This window comes from Stylophora pistillata, chromosome 12 (assembly GCF_964205215.1).
Source record: "Stylophora pistillata chromosome 12, jaStyPist1.2, whole genome shotgun sequence".
Lineage (NCBI taxonomy): Eukaryota > Metazoa > Cnidaria > Anthozoa > Scleractinia > Pocilloporidae > Stylophora > Stylophora pistillata.
The window spans coordinates 24875861-24897964 of NC_142530.1; the positions used below are offsets into that span (position 1 = coordinate 24875861).

The following is a 22104-nucleotide window of genomic DNA, read 5'->3' on the forward strand; positions in this document are numbered from 1 at the left end:
AAAATAATCGGCCGTCAGAACACTTTTGACTCTGTGGCTAATGCGGTGGTGCGACTCACAGACGCAATTTGCCCAACCAATATGCACGGATGCTACACGACAAAATTTTATATCGTTTCACTGCATGCTAAAAAATTTCCATTTTTTTCTTCTGTATTTTCTAAATGGAGATTTATCTAATGGACAAGAAAGAAAAGGGTTTATGACTGAAACATGCATTTCCATATTTCAAAATTTTAGACTTTCTTTCAGAAAGCTTGTAAAACTGATTCTATCTTCGGGGTTTAATTTTCATTAAGCCAAGATATTAATGGAGTTGATGAAGTGTTTTTTACAGCCAAAGATTGTCACAATGTATCAGAGAGAACAAACAGTAATTGTTTCTCTTGTTGCAAGAGTTCAGAGCATGATGAACTGTTTGTTTGGAATGATTCAACGAATTCAAAGCAACACCTAACCTCCAAAGTCTACGAATTCTTCAAAACAATATGTATGCTAAGTCACGCGACCGCACTATAAGGACAATACTAAAATCTCACGAACAGCCGCACTTCAATTGTCACGTACGTTGTTTACTGAGATCAGGCAAGACGCTATCAAATGGACGAAATAAAAGTTATCAAGCTTAAAATGAGTGTTTGTTGCGGCTAACAACTTTGGACAACAAATTGATCATGAGATTTCTCAGTAATAATGAGAAACAGCATGAGTTGTTATCTGCCATCATACTCTGATGAACATTACAAGTGACGCAAGAAAAGAAATGACTGCATAAAAAGCGCCTTGCAGAAAATAAACCTGAAAAAGTTCAGGCATCGACGTGATTCGATCCTGTGACTCCCATGCAGATGTTATTTGGATCCTAAAATCAACTGAACAACAAAGCCACATGTTGGGAGCGAGGCAAATTTTCGGGCGTTCATCATCATAGATAAATAGTTATTACAAAGCATTTGCTTTGGGTAAGATTTTGTTTAATAGAACCACGGAAGACTCTTGTGCATTACCTAAGTACGTCATAACCTTTTAGTCTTAAACAAACGAGAGTTATAGACCCATGATTTGAGTGTTTTTAAAAAGTTTACTTCAGACGCACTCCAAAAACACAGCTGATGCGCAGAAGCCCTTATGCAATACGTGACTCTCAATTTGCATAACTGTCCTTCAAGGAAAACTGCTCACTAGAAATTCGTGACGTTGGCCTTTTATGACTTACCCAGATTGAATTAAATGTTGTACGCTAATAGTTGTAGTTATTGAAAGGCGCAAAGCCAAGGCTCAACGATCAGAATTTGAAAATTAAGCTAAAATTTTTAAACTGTGTCATTTGCAATCTGCGCATATCTCTGTCATCCTAACAATCTCTTTTCCTTTTTGTTGGTATTCTCACCTCTTAGGAATGTGTCGACCCTAACAAGAGATCATCTGAAAAAGTATGATAAGAAATTCTTTTAAGAGCTAAAAGTTACCCTATGAAACGCCTGTCGAACATGATTGCTTAAATTCCTTCTGGTTTCTGCTCAGAGTTTGTCAAAGTTTACACATTATTCCTTAATGTATGATTCACACAACAGGGAAAATATATGTGTGGGTTCATATCCGGACACGTTTTTCTTGCCCATCATGTTTCAATATTAGAGCAATTGTGGTTAGCAGAGCGTGAGAACACCTACACCATCGTTTAATTGAATTTCACATTGTTCTAGAAGCGTAGCCTTACTCCTGTTACCAAGGCAACTAAAGCATAAACCTGTGTACTTTGTCTCCAAAATCATAGGTCCCCCAAATGGCAATGAAAGGCCGAGGAAATTTTTTCAAATTTGACAAAATCAAAGAGTAGATATATTTTTTTTATTCTCGAATTTTACGGATGAGCCTCAAATACAATTAAAAATTACTACATTGATTGAATATTTATTGCAAGTAAAGAATAAGTTGAGCATAGCCGTTCAAAAATTAAGTTTTGTTGTTTAATAGAACTGACACGACGATGAATGATGTTATTGATTAATCGGTTATTTTTTCTGGTTTTCCAGAATCGTGTGGCTTCGATACCCAAGCAGAATTGAGAAACGCGGTTTGCAAACCTAATCAGTGAATGAATTCGAAAGATCTGAAAATGGCTTTTAAGTCTTCTCTTTTATATTTCCTGAGAATTTTTATGACTCTTCAGTGTCGGAAAAATCTTTTTACTGCTTTTATAAAGTAACTCAAATAAGTTTATCAAACTTAGGCTGATCTGCCGAAATGCACTCCAGGAGGTGAGATCAAATATGATCTGAAAAAGATGTGACAGTTCTTCTCAACTGACTTGACGAGGCTAACAACATTAGTCGCCTACACTACACCAACTTCTGGTTCAAAATTTTACCAATTAATTCTTTCAAAGATGTTTTTCCTTCCTATGACAGATCACTAAAAGGGCATCGTATTTTAAGTGCCTCTCTGCAATGCCTTTTATTCGATGCGGGTTATAAATATGGGTATGTAGATATGCATACCTACTGAACTTTTTGACATCATCTGTCGACCTTATGTTATTTTCGATCAATTCTAGATTCGAGTTCCCTTCAAACTCTAATACAAACTGTTTGTCAGTGAGTATCTGTAGATAGCTTGCTCTTACGTAGCTGACCAGCACATAGTTTTCAATTTGTAAGACCCACTTAGCAGGATCCATTGTATTTACAAATCCACAGAGTACACAATTTTTGAGAAAAAAATCTGCCATCTGCGAGTTTAAAAGGCCAAATCTACTGTTCGGCAAGCATATCAATCCCCTATTTTGCCTTCACTACTCAACTGGACACACAAGAGTTGATATCTGGGCGGGTTAGGGTGCCAAGCCACCGTTTATTTAACGCCAAATCGATATGCTAACAGAAGTCTATTACAATTGAAGTAAACTAAATGCACCAAAGCCGGACACGAAAACCCCTAAAAACCAGCAGGTGGAAAATACGGAGAACGTGTACCCCCGACCAAGGTAGCGGTGCCACCCTTGGGGTTTTAGGGTATCCTATGAATGACATTTTTACATGGTTACTTAAGGTACTATGCAAGTACCGCTGTAAATTTATACAAAAGACGAAAACGAAAACGAAAAGCTACACACGGTGAAGGCTGACCGTAGACTGCCTTGCCCTACTAACGACCTCCATTTACAAACCACGATCCCATAACTCTCCGCGTACCTCGCAGCCACCCCCAGTCCTCCGATACGTGCAGGCAAACTATTAATTTATGCTAATTAGGATTACCACAAATTATATTTTCTTTCAGGTCGTCATATGAACACCAAATTTACTGAAAACCTTGTTCACCCTCGCGCACTACGTAACCATCTAAGACTGCACTTCTCACCATTTTGTTAACGACTTGTTGAGCATCTGTTTTAATTCTTTCTTCTCAAAATAATTTCTCTGCTTTTGTCACTCTCATTCCACGACTGACAGTGGCATTACTTTGCTTGTCGCCACCTTATCGGTTGGTCATCGTTTACTTTCAAATAACGAAGATTCCTCTTTTCACATTACGTAATTATTTTGATTGTTGTTCAGTATTTTTTAGAATTTTCACAACGGAAAGATTACGAAAAAGTTTTGAATCAAATACCACAAGATACCTTTTTTTACAAAAAAACTTACACTTGTCAGAACAATTATAAGTTACGTAATCCTCTCGTGCAGTTTTCTTTCATTTCGGCAGGAGACAGCCTGTCTTTGTTTGATAGTCCAAATAGTGTGTCGTCAAAGAAAATTCAAAGTGGACTTGCCAAAATTCCTTCTACTCGAGGCTCTTAATAAACGGTCTAAAAGTGATCATTCATTTAAAATCACTGAGCACTTTGTTACCCACTTCCCCTTTGGCAGCCACATCCAAGTTGTTTGTTTATTCACTTACTACTTGTGTTTCATGCACTTAAGAGGAAGTCAATTAACTATTAGTTAATTGGCAACTCTTAATATTGTTGTCATGAGTCTGAAAAAAGGATTTCTCTTATTTAACTGTGGTGTGACATGTCACGCCTGTCACGTGACCCACTATCAACCAATCGACTGTAATAAAGGCTGATAGTTTCGAAAGAAACTGTTTGGGGCTGCGTTGGTGGGAGTAACGAAATAATTTGCATATATCAACAAAGTTGAAATGGTAAATTGGCCACCGTGACGATTACAAAAGCTGACGTTTCGAGCGTTAGCCCTTCGTCGGAGCGAATAGAGGAATTGTGGGCTGTGTGAGTTTTTAAAGGCAGAAAATGGACTACGTTATTGGTGGGAACATGGCAACGATACAAACATGAATAAATTAGTGGAATGAAAAGCGTTCGTTGATCCCTGTGGGATTTAGACTGCCGGTTTGAAAGATGAGCTTTTGTTCAAGATTTTTACGGCTTTCCGTGCTACCTAAGTGCAAGGAAAGACCGCAGATTGCCATATGTTGCTTAGAATGATTAGGTAAATTAAAATGTCTAGCGACTGGTTTCGATGTGTCCTTGTCATTCCTTTCCACGTCTCGAAGGTGTTCTCGGAATCGGTCACCTAGTCTTCTGCCTGTTTCGCCGATGTATATCTTTTTGCAATAAGTGCAAGTTATGCAATAGATTACATTGGCGGAGGTGCACGTGAAGTGATCGGTGATGTTAATGGTCGTTTAGGTCCCGATATTTTATCAGTGTTGTGAATGACAGGACACGTTTTGCATCGTGCACGAGCGCAAAATGGACTGTAAGCTTAGCCCAGAGAACCACATGGCATAGTTGCTGTAGATCCATTCAGTCATTCTTGCTTGGATTTTCATAACCAAAATCCAAAATTTCCCTCCCATCCCTCCCTTTATTCAGACTCCTAATACCTGCCATACCTATTCTTACCAACAACGACATTCGTCATTTCAGTGGTCAAAATGTTCTGGACTCACGACGTGCAGCCGAGCGAGTCCGCAACAAACTAAATATTTATAGTGCTTTACTGCGAAGGATCGTTCTCATATACGTCTCATAACCGCAGTTCACACATATGTTTCATATGTTTATTGTTGTTTGATTTATCATCTACGGGTTTATATCGAATTAATTTGATGGCCTGCTCCCAGTTGGCTTGTTAGCTCAATTGGTAGAGCGCTGCACTAGTATCGCAGAGGTCAGTGGTTCGAATCCCGTACAGGCCTGAAATTTTTTTCAGGTCTGATTTTCACTATTGCTCAAATAGTGCTTTACTGCGAAGGATCGTTCTCATATACGTCTCATAACCGCAGTTCACACATATGTTTCATATGTTTATTGTTGTTTAAACTAAATATTCTTATCATTTATTGCCTGCAGATTGAATTACTCGTGGTAGCTATCTTTCTCAGTGTTCTGCTTTGATGTTGCGGAAAGCAGCAAGAAGCTTGGTAAGGAAAGCTTCACGAGCCAAATTTTCTCAAGGATATGTAACTGAGAAAAATATATTAGTAAATATCTGATACACTGAACAGCTGTAAGCTGAGCCTCAGGAGCATATTTGTAAGTCTATAATACATCTGGCTCCGGTTGTTCAAAGAGCGGATAACGCTATCCGACGGATAAATCGCTATCCAGCGGATAAGTGTTGCCAAAACGTACTGTGCTATCATTCGGATAGAGATTTATCCACTGTATAGCGTTATCCATCCTTCGAACAACCGGGGCCAGGCCCCGGTTGTTCGAAGGATGGATAACGCTATACAGTGGATAAATCTCTATCCGGTGGATAGCACAGTACGTCTTGGTAACACTTATCCGCTGGATAGCGATTTATCCGTCGGATAGCGTTATCCGCTCTTTGAACAACCGGAGCCAGGTGAATAGTACAGCGAATGCACATTTTTAATCGCTGACGAAATATCTATCAACAGTCGCGCCTTGACCCGAATTATTCCGCTCTAGTTTTACCTCACACCGTTGATTATAGCAAAGTGTGATGTAATCCCCGACTATCACAGCGCGCTTCTCTAAATCATCTGAGCGATTACATTTAATTTATATCAGTAAAAGGCGATTACTTGCAGTAGTTATAGTTCATCTTAAAGCGGACTTTTTTTTATCAACACAGATGCAGCGATCGCAAAATGCCAGAATCCGCTCGGTGTGGAAAGCGTTAACATAAAGAACAGCCAGATCACCGCCTCATCTCAATGGGTTGGCAATCAGGCCGCCATTCAGGGAAGACAGAACTACAAAAAAAATGGAAACTAGCAGGGCGGTTGGTCAGCCCATGGAAATGACGTCAATCAGTGGTTTCAAATTGATCTGATCAACAACTTCAACAAGGTTCCGCGAGTTGCAACACAAGGAAGAAATGCAAATAACCAGTGGGTGACGAAATACATGCTGCAGTTTAGCGATGATGGAGTACACTTCCAATATTATCGGGGAGAAGGAAAGACTTCTTACATAGTGGGTCAAGTGTTTTCAAAGAAACTTGCACAAACATAGACATAATAATTTCAACCTCAGAATACTTCAAGTCTCTGGTTAGTAATTTTTTGCAGAACAATAAAATCAAGAATTGCATTTGAAATTCGTTTTTTTCATTTAGAAAGCAGCAAACCTTTTAGGGTATTACAAACTTTAAAAGGTAAAGGCAATTCAATTATGGATCGCTCTTCACACGTAATGAAGGAACTGTCGTGAGGCAGCTTGATTTGTTTACAGGTAACATCGATCTTACCTATCAAGCTCTACCATTTGTAGGAATTCGCTGAAAAGACGGACCCGAACACTGTTGTTGCCCATAACTTGAATCCGTCAATCAACGCACGCTATGTCCGATTTCGACCTACAGCTTGGCATAACCCCATTTCCATGCGGGCGGAGCTTTACGGTTGCCGCAAAGGTATTTGACAATGAGGTTTTTTGTCACTATGATCAATCTTTCTACCATAATAGCTTGCTTTCAGAACCTTCCTGCAATTGACTGACAAGAAAAGTCATCGTTTGGAAAAAGTCATTTTTTGCGAACAAGTAGCTGAAGCCGGAATTAAAGCGCTTAAAATTGCCCCTGTCTGAGAAAGTGTTCCAGGGGCCAGAAGTGATGGTCAACCGATTTGGCTGAAACTTGGCACAAAATTTGAGTGTGATAAGATATTTCAAAAGCCACTTTGGTTCACTTCTCTGACTGTTTGTTCTGGAGTTTCAGGGGGGGGGGGTTCCATTTGTGGCCTTAGGAGCACCAAAAATTCATCCTTCTAGTTGGCATTTGAAAGTGCTATAAAACTCCATTGGTAAATTATGCTGTCAAACGAATGTGACCATGGACTCTACTATAGTGGAGCTTTTACTTCATAAATATAACTTTGTTCTCAAGTGATTAGACAGAGAGAGGCCTGGGGCTAAAGTAAGGTCAAATTTGAGGTCAAAATCATTACCCAAAATTGCCAATTTTCAAAAAACTATAACACTCACCTGCCTTCTTGCATAACTTTCATGCCAAATCCAGTATGTACTTTAGTGAACTATTTATCAAAATCAGTTGAGAAAAATGTGGCTTAATAAGGTTCGTTAGGTTTTTGGCACAAACTCTCCATGCCCCTCTAAGGCCAAGCAAAATAGAGTTTGGAACATAATTCATGCTATAACCAGACCAAATTCTTGACATAAGGCCTTAATTTTGTAATTTTTGATTGAAAATGAAATACTTAAGCCAATCCAGTGTCATTATCTAGAAGTACCTCGACTTGTAGCTTAAAAATGCTTGAAGAAGGCCTCTGATTAGCACTACATACACCCGGGTTTAGCAAATAAAGGTAATTTTTTTTTTTTGAAAACTTAGCACCCATCATAGAGCACAAATGATGATGTCCTCACCTAGATATGACAATCTTTTTGTTTAGAAAAGCTTGAATTTCCTCTGATTTATATTTTTCAGGTCATATTTCCATACATACTATCCTCACAAGCATGCAAAGTCTCTATATTTTGTCGGACCCATTTATTGAAGCAGCGTGAAGTGAACTTAACGAAAACGACCGTTAACAGAAGATCTATGGTTAAACTTTTGATAGTTTTGCTAGCTCTTGTAAATACGCACGTTGACATCAATAAAAGAGCAGGATGATACATACAAGTTGTAGTGAGTAGCGTCCAGGTGACTTGTGATCCGTCCGATTTCCCTGGTACGTTAGAGCTTAAAAATTCAAATCATCCGACAGTAAATAAGAAATCCACAGTTAGAAGAGCTGGATAACAAATATTTTGTGTTGCAGTTTACGTGAAACATGCCCCGCAGCATCTCAAGATACGATTGTTATCACATCGACTAGCCCACCATATTGGACGTGAGAGTGAAAGGACTGGACCAAGTCGAGGAGTCACGCAACCTTCACTGAGTTTTGAGTAAAAAATTAAAATAAATAAATACTTTATTTACCCACGTATCACCTAAGAGCTAAAAGCTCGTGTAAAACGTGAACGCGGGTTTGTTGACCATCACTTGCGGTAATCACAGGAATTTTCTAACTGTAGAAGAGGTTTATAATACAAAGGCTTAGAATTAGCATTACCAAAAATTTCAATGTCGAAAAACTCGCACAATGACAGTAGTTGACTGAGTTTTTGCTTTTGCAACACCTTGGCTAATCTTCCCTTGGCAGAGAGTTCGCGAAATTTGAAATCGTCATACAAAAGAGAACTGGAAAACAACCGAACTATTTCTGATACATGTTTCCTAAACCCTCTTCATTGGGAAAAAATTAAGGAAAATGTTTTTGGACCGGAAGTTGAGAGGACCGCTCTTATCTAGAGTGGCAGTTGAAAAGCCATCTACTACATTTATGCGCGTGTATGAGCCCTTTCTTATATTTTCAATTATCTGTACTTATAGCTCTGGTATCACCTGGTCTTCGTCTCGCCCGGACGCACCTGACCCCTTGTACTCGTGTTTTAACCAAGCAGTCATGTCATTATCGCAAGACAACAAAGGAGTCATTCTTGTTTCGCGCAGCGGAGCCCATGATAAGGCACCGCACTGATCATTTACCCCTCCAAAGGAACAAAGCGCCGTCGTAAAATTCTCCTGAAACTTCTTATCGCTACTCTTTTAATAACTGATAAGGACACAACATTTACGCTTGAATAGGGGGAGGGATGGAAACTCGGGCTAGAAAAGTCGCACTCTTTCTAAAGATTATTATCTATCTATCTATTTATTTATCTAGGACTAAACACTGATCCCGGGTCAACTGAGCCCCTACTGACCCCCCTTACTGACCCCCTCTTTAATTCACTGAAAATCATGAATTGAAGCTAACGATAACAACCTAACGATACAAAATTACGATATTATAAAACAATCACCTCTTAAATTCCAAAATGGCGGAAGAGGGTCGATCTGTTTAATGCCATCGTCCAAACTCGTTTTACCACAATTGCATTGTTAGGTTCTCCTACACTCATAAACGAGTGGCAAATGTGTGGAAACATTGTGTACTGCGTTGTATACGTTTCCATCGAAAAGGATTGTTTTTCTTCGACCAAAGCGTCAGAAACCGGAAGTTTAAAGTGTTTTGGTAGTGCCAGGTCAGGCTCTAATTCCCAATACCAATTTTCTTCAACCTCGTCCCCAGGGTATTCTCGTTTTCCAATATGGCGGTGTCTTTTCCTTTGTTTTTTATTACAAAATATTACCGTATTACCATATAAGTCCATTAGTCACGACCATTTATTTATCTTATTACATCGTAATTTTGTATCGTTAGTTTGTTATCATTAGCTTTAATTCATGATTTCCAGTGAATGTAAGAGGGGGTCAGTAAGGGGGGTCATTTGACCCGGGTCAGTGTTTTGTCCTAGCCCTGGAAACTCGGTCCAGTCCTAATACTCTCACGTCCAAAATGGCGGGCCCTATCGACGTCATCTCATGTCTCGTGTGGAATATTTCATTAAAACAGCAACAATAATTTTTTGTCATCCAGCTCTTCTGACTGTTGAATCCCTCTTTGTTGGATAGTTTCATTTATTCAGTTGTAATGTACTGAAGATCTCTGGTGGATCATGATCACAAGTCACCTGGACCGTGCTCACTGCGGCACGTAAGCTTATGTATGCATGGTCATGCTCGCGTAGTGATGGGTATTTGCGAGAGCTATTCAGCCTATTCAAAGGTCAGACGTGAATCATCTTTTAACGATCGTTTTATTCTTAGCTTTACGGTTCAGGCCGGGTTAAGGTCACTTTATTTTCAAGTAAAAAACGGCCTGACAAAATATAGAGACTTTGCATGCTTGGAGTATGATACGTATGGAAATATGGCCTAACAAACATATATAGATCAGAGAAAATTCAAGCACCTTTAAAAAATATTGTCATATCTAGGTCAGTACATCATCATTTGTGCCCTAGATGGGTACAAGGTTTTCATTTATTACTTTACTTTATTTTGCTAAACCGCTGAGTGTTTGTAATGCTAATCAGAGGCTTTCTTAGTGTATTTCTAAGCTATGAGTCGAAATATTTCTAGATAATGACACTGACTTGGCCTGATGTTTCATTTTCACTCACTTAATACAAAATTAAGGCCTTATGTCAAGAATTTGGTCTGCTTATAGCATGAATTATGCTCAAAACTCCATTTTGCTTGACGTTAGAGGGGCATGGAGAGTTTGTGCCAAAAACCTAACAAACCTTATTAAGCCAAATTTTTCTCAACTGATTTAGATAAATAGGTCACTAAAGTACATACTGGATTTGGCATGAAAGTTATGCAAGAAGGCAGGTGAGTGTTATAGTTTTTTGAAAAAAGGGAATTTTGGGTAATGATTTTGACCTCAAGTTGACCTAACTTTAGCCCCAGGCCTCTCTCTGTCTAATCACTTGAGAACAAAGTTATATTTATGAAGTAAAAGCTCCACTATAGTAGACTCCATGGTCAAATTCGTTTAGCAGCACAGTTTACCAATGGAGTTTTATAGCACTTTCAAAATGCCAACTAGAGGGATGAATTTTTGGTGCTCCACAGGCCACAAATGGAACCCCCCACTGAAACTCCAGAACAAACAGTCAGAGAAGTGAGCCAAAGTGGCTTTTGAAATATCTTATCACACTCTACTTTTGTGCCAAGTTTCAGCCAAATCAGTTGACCATCACTTCTGGCCCACGGAACACTTTCTCAGACAGGGACACTTTAAGTTCTTAGATTAGGAGTCTGTCATAGGAAAGAAATTCAATGCTGATTGACTAAGTTGTCGTCTTCTGTCAACTTCAAAATCAATGAAACAGAGGATCAACTAAATTTTAGGTATGCTAGAAATAGCAGTTCCACCTTTTTAACCACAAGGTAAAGTTTTCTACGGTTACACATTTAAGGAAATACTGTTCCCTTTCTGAAAAATCGCATCAAAAAATCGCGATATGTGTGACTTAAAATAAATACATTTGCCAACAAGGAACGCCTAAGTGTCCAAATTGCTATTCTCAAAATCAACTTTTTAAGTATGTGGAAAACCTCTCAACAAGGAAGATGGAGGAATATCTAACGGACAAATCAGTGCTTCGTCTCAGTGGTATCCCAATCGTGCCGCCATCCAAGGCAGGCTGAATTTTAAGCAGCGTGGAGCCAAAAAAGGTGCATAGTCAGCTCGTGCAAATAATGTCAACCACTGGCTTCAAGTTGATCTGGGTTGCCAGTACACAAGAGTGACACGTGTTGCAACACAAGGAAGGAAACCAGTGGGTTACAAGATAAATGCTGCAGTATGGCAACGATGGTGTACACTTTCAGGTTATCCAAACTATAAGGTGAAATAAAATACATATAACATGGTTATAACGAGGTTATTTCTTTGAAGGTCGATCACTTGATGCATAACTCGCCACGATGTTCAAAAACCTTTTCGTATATGAAGGCTGAGTTACAATGCCTCCAAACAATTCTGTTTAAAAACTTGAAAGTAGGGTGAAATTAACTTATCCTTATTTATTTACAATTTAATTCTTCGGATGACATTTCTTTCATTCATTTAGGTATCTGCTGGAACACCAACCGCGACACAATTGTTTCTCACATCCTAAGCTCGCCAGTCAGAGCTCGTTTCTTCCGTTTTCGTCCACTGGCCTGGCATGGGCACATCTCGATGAGAGTGGAACTTTATGGATGTAAAGGTAATAGTTCTAGGGTCTTGAATAATTTCGGAAATTATATCTTCAGATATACTCCTGAGATTTTGAAGAAAGAAAGCTAGCAAAATAGAAAAAAGTTATTGTAATCTATCATTTTAAGCTAAAAACACAAGAAGTTGCTCATATAAGTGGCAATTTACTCTGAACTAAGAAGCAGTAAAAGGAAAGGGATTTCATCCATATTCAATTGTAAACCCAAAAATATCAATTACCTAAATTTTCTTACTTGGATCGACTTGATCTTTTAGGATGCCAAAATTGTCTCGGCGCCCTCGGTATGGAAAACCATGTAATCTCAGACAATTAAATAAGTGCCTCGTCACAGTGGGACGCAAATCACGCTGCGAACCAGGCCAGACTCTTCTATCAGGCAGCTGGAAACAAACAGGGAGCCTGGTCAGCTCGTACAAATGATGCTTGTCAATGGTTACAAGTTCAACTCCGTGGCTTTTTTAAGATAACATATGTCGCGACGCAAGGAAGAAATGGCGCCAATCAGTGGGTAACAAAATACGGGTTGCAGCACAGCGACGATGGAGTTCGCTACGAGTACTACAGTGGACAACAAGGAAGTAATAACGAGGTCAGATTCATAATTTCAATCGATAAAGGATGAAAGTATTATTGTTTCTTTTTCGGTGATAATGTCTAATGTCTCAGTTATAAGATTTGCGAAAAAAACTAACTGAATGCGTACCTATGTCTTCTATGGATTTTCACGCGATGCCAGAAGAACATTCGTAGCTTTTCTTTCACCAAAAACCTCTTTAGAAGATTCTTCGTATCAATAACGAGTTAAGTAATCTTTTTTAATAGCATAATCATATTACCTTTGCAGGAATTAGATGGAAACACTGACCGCGACACTGTTGTTTATCACGAGTTCGATCCACCAATCACGGCACGTTATATTTGTTTTCGACCTGTTGCTTGACATCACCATATATCTATGAGAATGGAACTTTATGGGTGTGAAGGTAATCACTACTGGACAAGTCATTCAAGATAGACATCGATGAAAGCAACTCTCCAAGGGATAATCCCGTTCAGGCCTTAAGGAAATGAATGAATCGCTCACTTAAAATTCAAAACAAGACCCATTAAGAATATTTGTGTTGCAGGCATGTCATTCACAACACAAAATATTACTAGATTGAGAATGTTATTTCTTTACTGAAAATATCCAACTGAAATTATCATTCTATATGTTTACTCAAGATCATTAGAATAACTAGATGTGTATTAAATGATGAATTTTTAAAATCTTTAGTATGCAATGAGGCTCTCGGATTGGAAAATCGTGCAATCTCTAACTGGCAAATCACCTCATCACAGTGGGATGCAAATCATGCTGCCATTCAGGGACGGCTCTTCTTCCAGGCAGCTGGAAGCAAACAAGGCGCCTGGTCAGCTAATTAGAAAGTGATCTTAACCAATGGCTCCAGGTTGACATGAGTTGTAGCGATTACATAGTGACACGCGTTGCGACACAAGGAAGAAATGCATACAACCAGTGGGTTACAAAGTACATGCTGCAATACAGCAAATGATGGTGTTCGAATACTACAGAGAACAAGGGCAATCGCAAAACAAGGTGAGGCCTGGTTCATCCAAAGGAAAGAAATGTGCAAGTGCAAGTGCAACGTTAATTGAAGCTCCCCTAAAGGGGCATTGCAGCCTCAATGTAGTAAGGTTGAGATGGGACGTCAGCATTTTAACAGGCGCCTTCGGCAGCCGCTTCAGTCAATGTAGCGATCTCACATTCCCACCTATCCCACCCAGGGGAGGACATCCACCACATAGTAATCTCGTGTGTGGGAAATTAACGTCTCTTACCCCAAACCCTGCAGGAGACGGGACCTACGGCTTTGCGTGTTATCCGAGAAGACGAAGCAATGTGAGTGAAGCGACTTGCTTAAGGCCACAAGGTAGAGCCCCAGCCAGGACTTGAACCCGGCCATCTGACCCAGAATCCAGTGCTCTGACCACTGGACTACTCAAGCTTAACGAACTATCCCATTTCCACTGAGACCTAACCAAACCTAACACGTATCTTTTTAGTCATGAATACACAATGACAAGGGCTTCTCTTGCGTTATAGGAATTTACTGGAAACTCCAACCGGGATACTCTTGCGGGTCATTCGTTGAATCCGCCAATCGAAGCGCGGTACATCCGCTTTCGCCTAAGAGCTTGGCACGGTCATATATCCATGAAGGGGGAACTCTATGGCTGCGAATCAGGTAAATGAACCGAACAACATTTCAGAATAACGATTTCACTGACGTCCTCCCACACAACCCCTACAAGACTCGTAATATTCGTTAAGGCATCTTAAACGTTTCAGTCTTCATCGTCAAAATCTCTTGCGAAAGAATTGTGTACATACGTTTTTCTTTTTCTCTGTTATTATTTTTTTTTTTAATTAAAACGAGATTTCTTAAGTAAGAATAAGATGATTACCTAGTGGGATCATTAACATGAATTGTTTGCTCTTCAACAGTATATAATGTGGAGAAACACATCCCTCAAACTTACGGATACAAATCAATGAAAATAATCTTAACACTCAACTGTCCCTTCTATAAGTCCTGAGATGTCCGAAAAAGGAAACATTGATTATATTCCGATTTAAGGTTGAACTGTTTTTATCTATTTCAGGTCGCAGTTAAACTGGAGGTGATACCAAGTTTCGACAACTTCAAATCTAACTTTTTAGTTTTTTTTAGTTTTTTAGTTTTAACGACTTTACCTGGTGTGACTAGACCCAAAGGGTTAGTGCGAACGGAACACAAGATCCATGCGAGGCACCACCCCTCCCCCCCCCCCAATTCACCCTAGATAGACACTGCACAAAGATAGACCGAAAAACCGGGCACTACGTGCCCTACTCTTTTCGAGGAGTGTGTGGGTTCTTTAACAAATTTAAATCACATATAAGGAGTTGTGAGACAGGACCTCCATTTATCGTCCCTATCCGAGAAGACTAGAAAGTCTAACCGTTTGCAGAAATTATTACAAAGGCAGCAATTTCTGCTCAGTTATTTAAAGACCCTGAGTGTTGGTCCGGCCGGATTTGAACTCTCGACCTCCCGCACAACAGTCTGGCGCTATACCAATTGAGCTAACCGAAATTAACTAAAATCAATTTATAAAGATAAAAAACGGTCTCTATCGTTATTGACTTGATCCTTATACACATGATGCCTGAATAAACTACATCTTGGTTTATTCACTAACATTTAAATGGACTAATTTCAATAAGACAACAATATCCATCGTGCGCAGATCAATAGAACGTACCAACGCAATTACTTAAGCACTCACATACTTACGCATTCACACTCTTACATATGCACTTACGCAAATACTAACACACTTGCTTACGAGCTTATTAACGTTCTAACACACATAGACAATTACTTATGCGCTAACGCAATTACCTACACACTTGCGCACTTACGTGCATATCTGCGTTCTAACACACTTACATACGCACCTACGCCAGGATTGGCCCAGTATAGTCTGCCATCATTGACCAAGTATAGCTCGTCATCATCGGCCAAGTATAGTGTTTCATCATTGGCCCAGTATAGTCGGCCATCATTGGTCAAGTATAGTGTGCCATCATTGATCAAGTATACTCCGCCATCTGTGGCCCAGTAAAGTGCACCATCATCGGCCAGTTATGGTCTACAATCATTAGCCCACTATAGTTTGCCATCATTGGCCCAGTATAGTCCGCCATCATTGTCTTAATATATTCTGCCATTGTTGGTTCAGTTTTATTTCAGTATTTAGTCCCTAAGTTGAAAGTGGACGTCAAATAACAAGTTTAGCTTTTTATTTTCATAAATCTTAAATATAGCACTGCTATATAAACCTTTATCCTTCGTTTTTTCGCTGGTGTGAATGGTCGTTTAGGATCGTGTCTTTTCGAAGATTGTACCCAGAGCACTCACTCTAAATGTAAGAAATAGATTCATCATAGAAACACAATTGACCAAAATGTGCCCCTTTACGCTTCTATCGTCTTACTTAAAATAGCTATATGGGGTGGTCTGCTCTGATCTGCTCCCCTCAGCTCTCCTCAGTCCAGCATTACACGAGTCTTCATTGGGCGTGGTTAGTGACGTAGCCTCAGCAATACTGCTTTGGAAAATGATGATGAAGAAAGTTAATTTACTTTTGTCTTAAGAACTTCGTGAATGGCCAAAAGCACTGAGTGGAAGAAATGTGAACGTGAACATGAATAGAAGATATAATTTCTATAGAAAGACATCCGGAAAAATCCCTTTGGAGTTGACTTCCTCAGAATTACTCGAAGAGTGGTGGGAATGTCGATAAGAATCACGCGAACGTGACAGCGCAATCACGTTATATATTTACACCAGTACCTGGGTTTTTATTTTTTTTTTCCCTCGGGGCCATCACTATGCGCTGATTTTAGCATTCGATTCCCTTTGAAAAGTAAAATCATTTACTCATTGCATCACTCATTTTCCACCACGTAAGAATTATAGTATACGTACAGAAACGTCTCTGAGCGATTCATAAGCATGCAAAGGATATCAGACTTGTTCTGATAGGTAGGAAATAGGGCAAAGTGACCAAGATTTTGAATGAATCGTTGGACTCAGTAGGAACCATCGCAATCAGCTTTATTGCTAAAAATGAGATCCATAATTCCTGAGTGTCGGGCGAAGCTGTAACCTCCATTGTCTATTGGTAGATTACATTCAATCCATATTCGGGGGACTTTCTTGAAGAACCTCGTAAGCGCCTTAAATTTGTTCGAACTCAAAGCTCCAGATTTTTCCCATGATATAGGTGATGGATGATCGCCTGGTCTTCAAACTTTACATTGACCGCGCGAATCTTAATTCAGTTTATGGAAAACATAACGCTTCACTAAGTCTCCAAGACATTACGTGTTTTACCAGTAAATTCCCAAATTCAGTTCTCAAACCATCAAAGGCTCTGTGAGCCAACTCGTGAATTGGATAAGCCAATGTAATTTATGTGTCGTCAATAGAAAATTATGTTTGATTTCCATACTAGGGTATGAATCGTTCTAAGAAGTGTTGAACTGGTAAATGAACGTTTTGAGGAATATGATGTAAAATTAAATCTAGGCCTCAAAGACAGAAAATATGGTCTGAGTAGGAGTTAGTGTAAGACAATCACTGTCCCGGATTTTACTGTAAAGGTTTGTGAAAGAAAGTACGAAAGGGTGCTGTTTTGTTTATCGAAAAACTACTGTTCAATATTAAGCTCGGTATTTACTTGCGATGTAAGCATAGGGATAAGCATGTAAAAGCTTATGCACTAGATGGGACGCTCGGACATAAGAATGAGCTTATATGCATAAGATTATCAAAATGCTTATTTATGCTTATTCTGTCTAGTGAGTCATACCGTAGATGGCCTTGTGGTACTGCCACTATCATAGTAACTTTCCCTGTTACGAAGGAGTATTTGGATCAAATTCGCAGCGCGAATGTAAAGTTTTCGTTTTGCTTAACCGTCCGTTACCGCCTGAACCGCGCGATTGGCTCGCGCGAGAACGCTTTCCCTTCTACCTCCCCTACTAAGCAAAATTTTGTCCCCAAACTCCCTCTATAACTTGGAGATCAATAAACAAATCAGAATCTGTCGTTTGCGGATACATTTGATGGCTTTAAAAGGTACTAGAAGGGCATCATTCTGTGCCTTTATACTAAATGATCAAATTTGAAAATATGGCGTCCGCGCGGCCGACCTTCAAAATTTTCAAGTCGGATTTTTCGTTCCTTTACGATCGAGTTAGACCTTGTGGAACTCAGAATATAAAGTAGCAATGCTATAGAATACTCTCCTTGAAAAATAAGGGATATATCAAGGTCTTAAATGTGACAGAATAAGCTTTCGAGTTAACGACAGTATGATTCTCTAAAGGACCTAATTACAAACCGAACCTTCGGACTTCAAGCAGGGCTTAGCGACAATTTGATGATTCCATGGCCCGGTGAAAATTATGTTCGAATAACAATATGTTCAAAAAGTATAGCTTAACAGAAGATTTTGTGCTAAATCGTAGTTTTTCAGAACTTTTAGCAAAACGCTACGCAATTTTCATGCTGTGAGATCAACGATCTAAGCATTATGAATTTTGCCGCGTTGGCTTTGTACACGTAAGAAATTTGTACGTTTTGTGCTTATAACAGCAAATCAAGAGCTGTTTTGAATAAAGCTCTCGTCCCGAAATATTTCTTGGTCATTTTCCTCTTGCTTCCTATTGACAGATTTCATGAAAGACCATGAAACTTGAGATCTCTTCGCTCACGGACTAATTTGCATTTTCCTTCCGAAATATGACCCGCGTGCCTATTTGCACACATACGAAAATATTAATATTTAGCGATTTTTATTTTTCATCTTCATTTTTGAGTAAAAAGTTAATACGCATCTATCGCTTAACTTCCTTTCTTTGTTTTCCTTTTTTCTTTTTCGGACACAATAGTCATTTCCCTGCATATATACATTCAAAAATAGACGTATCGACGCCATAAATGAAATATACATTGCAAGAGACAAAATAGTATTCGGAGATTGGGCAAACTTTAATTAACGGATAAAAAACGTATAGTTTTAAACTCTTTTAAGATTATCTTGGCTTCTTTTTCACCCCACCACTATTCTTAGCAACAAAGGTTGCCATTTCGCTTGTTTGTTACTCGCCAAAAACTATCAAATGCACTAAAAAGCCTAAATGGAAAAAAAAGTTTACAGGAAATGACCAATCGAGCGAGCGACCGAGTGCCATTCTTCACATTATATCTCGTTCTTGCGCATGCGCGCAATTCATGAGTCAAAAATGATCATGAAGGATCAAGACACTTGTTATTGTAATGGCTTTTTTTTTTGTGAGCTCACTTCGGTGTTACACTTGAAGTTTTTTTAAAGTATTTCTCGCGGATGATTTTACAATGAACAGCTAAAATTCGTGTCCAGACTTAAAAAAACGCTACTAAAAGTCCCATTATGAAATAAACCTTTTATTATAGATATTAGAGACAAACAATATTGATTACTTAAAATAGGTATATGGGGTGGTCTGCACTCCTCATCTCAATCAATTGTAGGACAACATGAACACATTAAATCTACTTTAATTGAAGGGGCTACGCCATATCGTTGAAATAAACTTGGTTGATTAAAGAGATCAAAAAACAAGCAGGCAAACAAACAGAATTATAACTCAAAAATTCTGAACCACGTAGGTAACATTGATTGTCATAGCAAGTTAGAGGTAGCTTCTGTTATTTGTAATTTATTATCTTTATAACAGGTAAGATTATGCGTCACAGCCACTTCATTCAATGCTGTTCCGGCGTGTTATTAGTGCGTCTATGTAAGGCGAGACTGTGCCTTGTAGGAGCTTTGCTTATTAGGGGAGATCGTCTGCCTCAAGTTCCCCATTTTGAACATGTTGTGGTCTAAAGCGAATCTTCTCGCTTGAGTTGACTGTCGGGGACTTTCCTCCACGGGGGCACTTTGTGATTCGCAACATCGGGACTCGGACATTTCCAAGAACACACATCTTAGCATTCTGGTCACATCTGCAAAATTAGGAGTAAAAGAGAAGGAAAAGTGTGGGTCAGTGAAGGAGGGCAGTGTAAAGAAGACTGCTACTTTCTCTGATAGACAAACCGGGACATCAGGCCTTTGTCCAATTAACTGCATGACTCATAGACCGACAGAAACGAAGCAAACCACTCGAGTGAAATATTTTGTTTTTGACAGAGAGATGTAAAAAACCAGAGAAAAGTACATATCTTAAAAGGAAATACACATGTTATGTGGACAGAGTTAGAAAGCTGCGACTCGCTTTTACCTGTATCCAGAGGGACAGCAAAGATTGTGGTCCGAGCAGCAAGTTGCATTCGTATAAGGACAGCAACCTTGGCGTCCATCGGAGCAGATGACGATCCCTGTATCAACAGTATTCTTTTCTACCTTAGTTTTCTGGAATATAGTACACCCTGCTCCGGGAAGACACCGGAATCCTTCCGGACAGCAATGCTCAAGGTCGTCGCAGCAAACACCAGAGTAATATTTACAGCATACATATCCCTCAATGATGAGTGTTTTCCTCGTAAGACAACATGGATAACCATCCCGGCAATGCGATCCATCAGGGCAAGTTACCACTGAACTATTTACTGATGCAGTGTCCCGCTGCAAAAGAAATGCACAAGTTGGTCGTTCACGGACAAATTTTACTGCTTATAACATACTCAACAAAACATACAGGCGACTCCCGCTATTTCGGACATCCCCAGGATGTAGATTTAGTGTCCGTAATAGCGATAGTTCGTAATAGTGGGGTACGAAAGAAAAAAAATGTTTTGTCTTCAAACAAATTAAATAATATGTACCTACGCAAACATAAAGTTCCTAACGTGACCTCACGAACCAGAAAAAGATCCGGCCGCAAGAAGGAAATTGTCATGTTCTCACCCAATTGAAGAATGGTTACTTTGTTTTCCTTTATTGCAATGTCGATAATTCATCAATTCTTTATTTCGCAAGAATATTTGGGAAAAAAATCAATCATGTAGGTACACAGATACTAGTTCTAACAATATTTGCAGCAAAGAAAAGACATATCGTACGATTAATGAATCTCTATGGTATGGACAAAAATATGAAAAAAATAACTCAAAAATGTAAACATACTGAAGTCAATGTTAATGGCATCTTCAGGTCGGCCGGTGTTTTCCCTGTTAGTTCTTCAGCACAGGAGATAATCACCACATAGCTGATGAGTAGTGCTAAAGGTGAAATAACAGACCGCTTCATCTGCTCAATGAAAAAAACAATTTTTTCACCATGCAGCATCCAAATTTTATCCTTTTTAATCAAGCGAAAAAAAAGTGCTAAATTACGCTTTAAGGAGCTAACTAGAAGAGATGGCTTCAGTGGCGGCCCCAAGAGCAAACACATCGAATATCGGTTTCGCTCGCCAAATTAAACAAAAAAACCGGATATCTTTATGACGAGGTCACAAATGGATGGCAAGAAGTTATCCTACTATTTTAACGAATTTGAATTAGCTTGATGCAGTGGCCTACCTGGCCTCTTTTTGAGCACTTAACTGTAATTATAGTAGTTTGGTTCGGTGTTCAGTGTGGTGAAGCTTAGTCAGGTGTAATTTATGTGGATCAACTTAGATGTTGTAGTCGCAGGAGTTAGTTTAAGTTCAAAACTATCGATCATACTTCTTGCAGATATACAGGTCCTTTTATGTCGCAACTTATTCCTGTTTCAATAACAAGTGAAAGGTATAATTACTCTTAGTGGACGGGATGGAATTATAACGAAAGAACTTACCTGCTCAGTTCCGTGCATCGTAGAAGAAAATCGTAGGTAAGCAAATCGCTCAATATTTTGAAAGGTATTCCGTAGAACCCCGAAGCTCTTAGGTGGCGAGAACACTCTCGACTACTCTTCACGATAAACTGACTCGGCGCTTGAGACTTATCATTACTTATCTTATCTTACTTATTAATACCAGCTCTGAGCTAGTAAAAACACTCTCGACTACTCGTGATAATAAAATGACTTGGTGCATGTGATTTTCATTCATTTCGAAACTTCACTCATTTGAAACTGAACAAATTTTTCCAGCGCTCGTTCATCCCAGCAACGTGTAGACTAGCGAACAACAACTTAGTGTAAATATACGCGCATAATTTAGCTCAGTAGTTTCATCAGTTTCCAGCTTTTTAACCTGTACTATAGCAATTTCATACATTTTCTGTATTTATTATAAAATGTTATGTACTTTAGCCTATTGGCTGCAATATGATCTCTAAATAGAAATCTTTCTATCTATCTTCTAGGAGGGGGGTGAATAGGCTAACGGATCGGCGGATTCTGAGAATTATTTTGCCAGGATTTCGGATTTAGAGCAAAATTTTAAC

The 22104-nt window shown here is 39.1% G+C and overlaps 1 protein-coding gene and 2 pseudogenes across 3 annotated transcripts; 2 read left to right on the forward strand and 1 right to left on the reverse strand.

Annotated features, from left to right (window-relative positions):
- Window positions 1–2479: 2479 nt before the first annotated feature.
- On the forward strand, window positions 2480–13070 carry LOC148719376 (lactadherin-like; annotated as a pseudogene).
- LOC111323554 (EGF-like repeat and discoidin I-like domain-containing protein 3) lies at window positions 11621–15382 on the forward strand (annotated as a pseudogene). Its single transcript, XR_015993969.1, has 7 exons — window positions 11621–11755; window positions 11981–12118; window positions 12385–12719; window positions 12975–13113; window positions 13407–13730; window positions 14238–14379; window positions 14798–15382. The product of XR_015993969.1 is annotated as an EGF-like repeat and discoidin I-like domain-containing protein 3 (transcript).
- A 3770-nt stretch (window positions 15383–19152) lies between these two features.
- On the reverse strand, window positions 19153–21706 carry LOC148719377 (progranulin-like). 2 transcript variants are annotated; one of them, XM_088740949.1, is made up of 4 exons: window positions 21512–21706; window positions 20858–20980; window positions 20013–20356; window positions 19153–19737 (listed from the first exon to the last, which is right to left on the reverse strand). In XM_088740949.1, exons 1-4 carry the CDS (start codon window positions 21527–21529, stop codon window positions 19566–19568), a joined length of 657 nt encoding a protein of 218 aa, XP_088597075.1. In that variant the 5' UTR covers window positions 21530–21706; the 3' UTR covers window positions 19153–19565. The 2 variants fall into 2 exon arrangements, with proteins under 2 accessions (XP_088597075.1, XP_088597076.1); XM_088740950.1 differs by lacking the exon at window positions 20858–20980.
- Window positions 21707–22104: the final 398 nt, after the last annotated feature.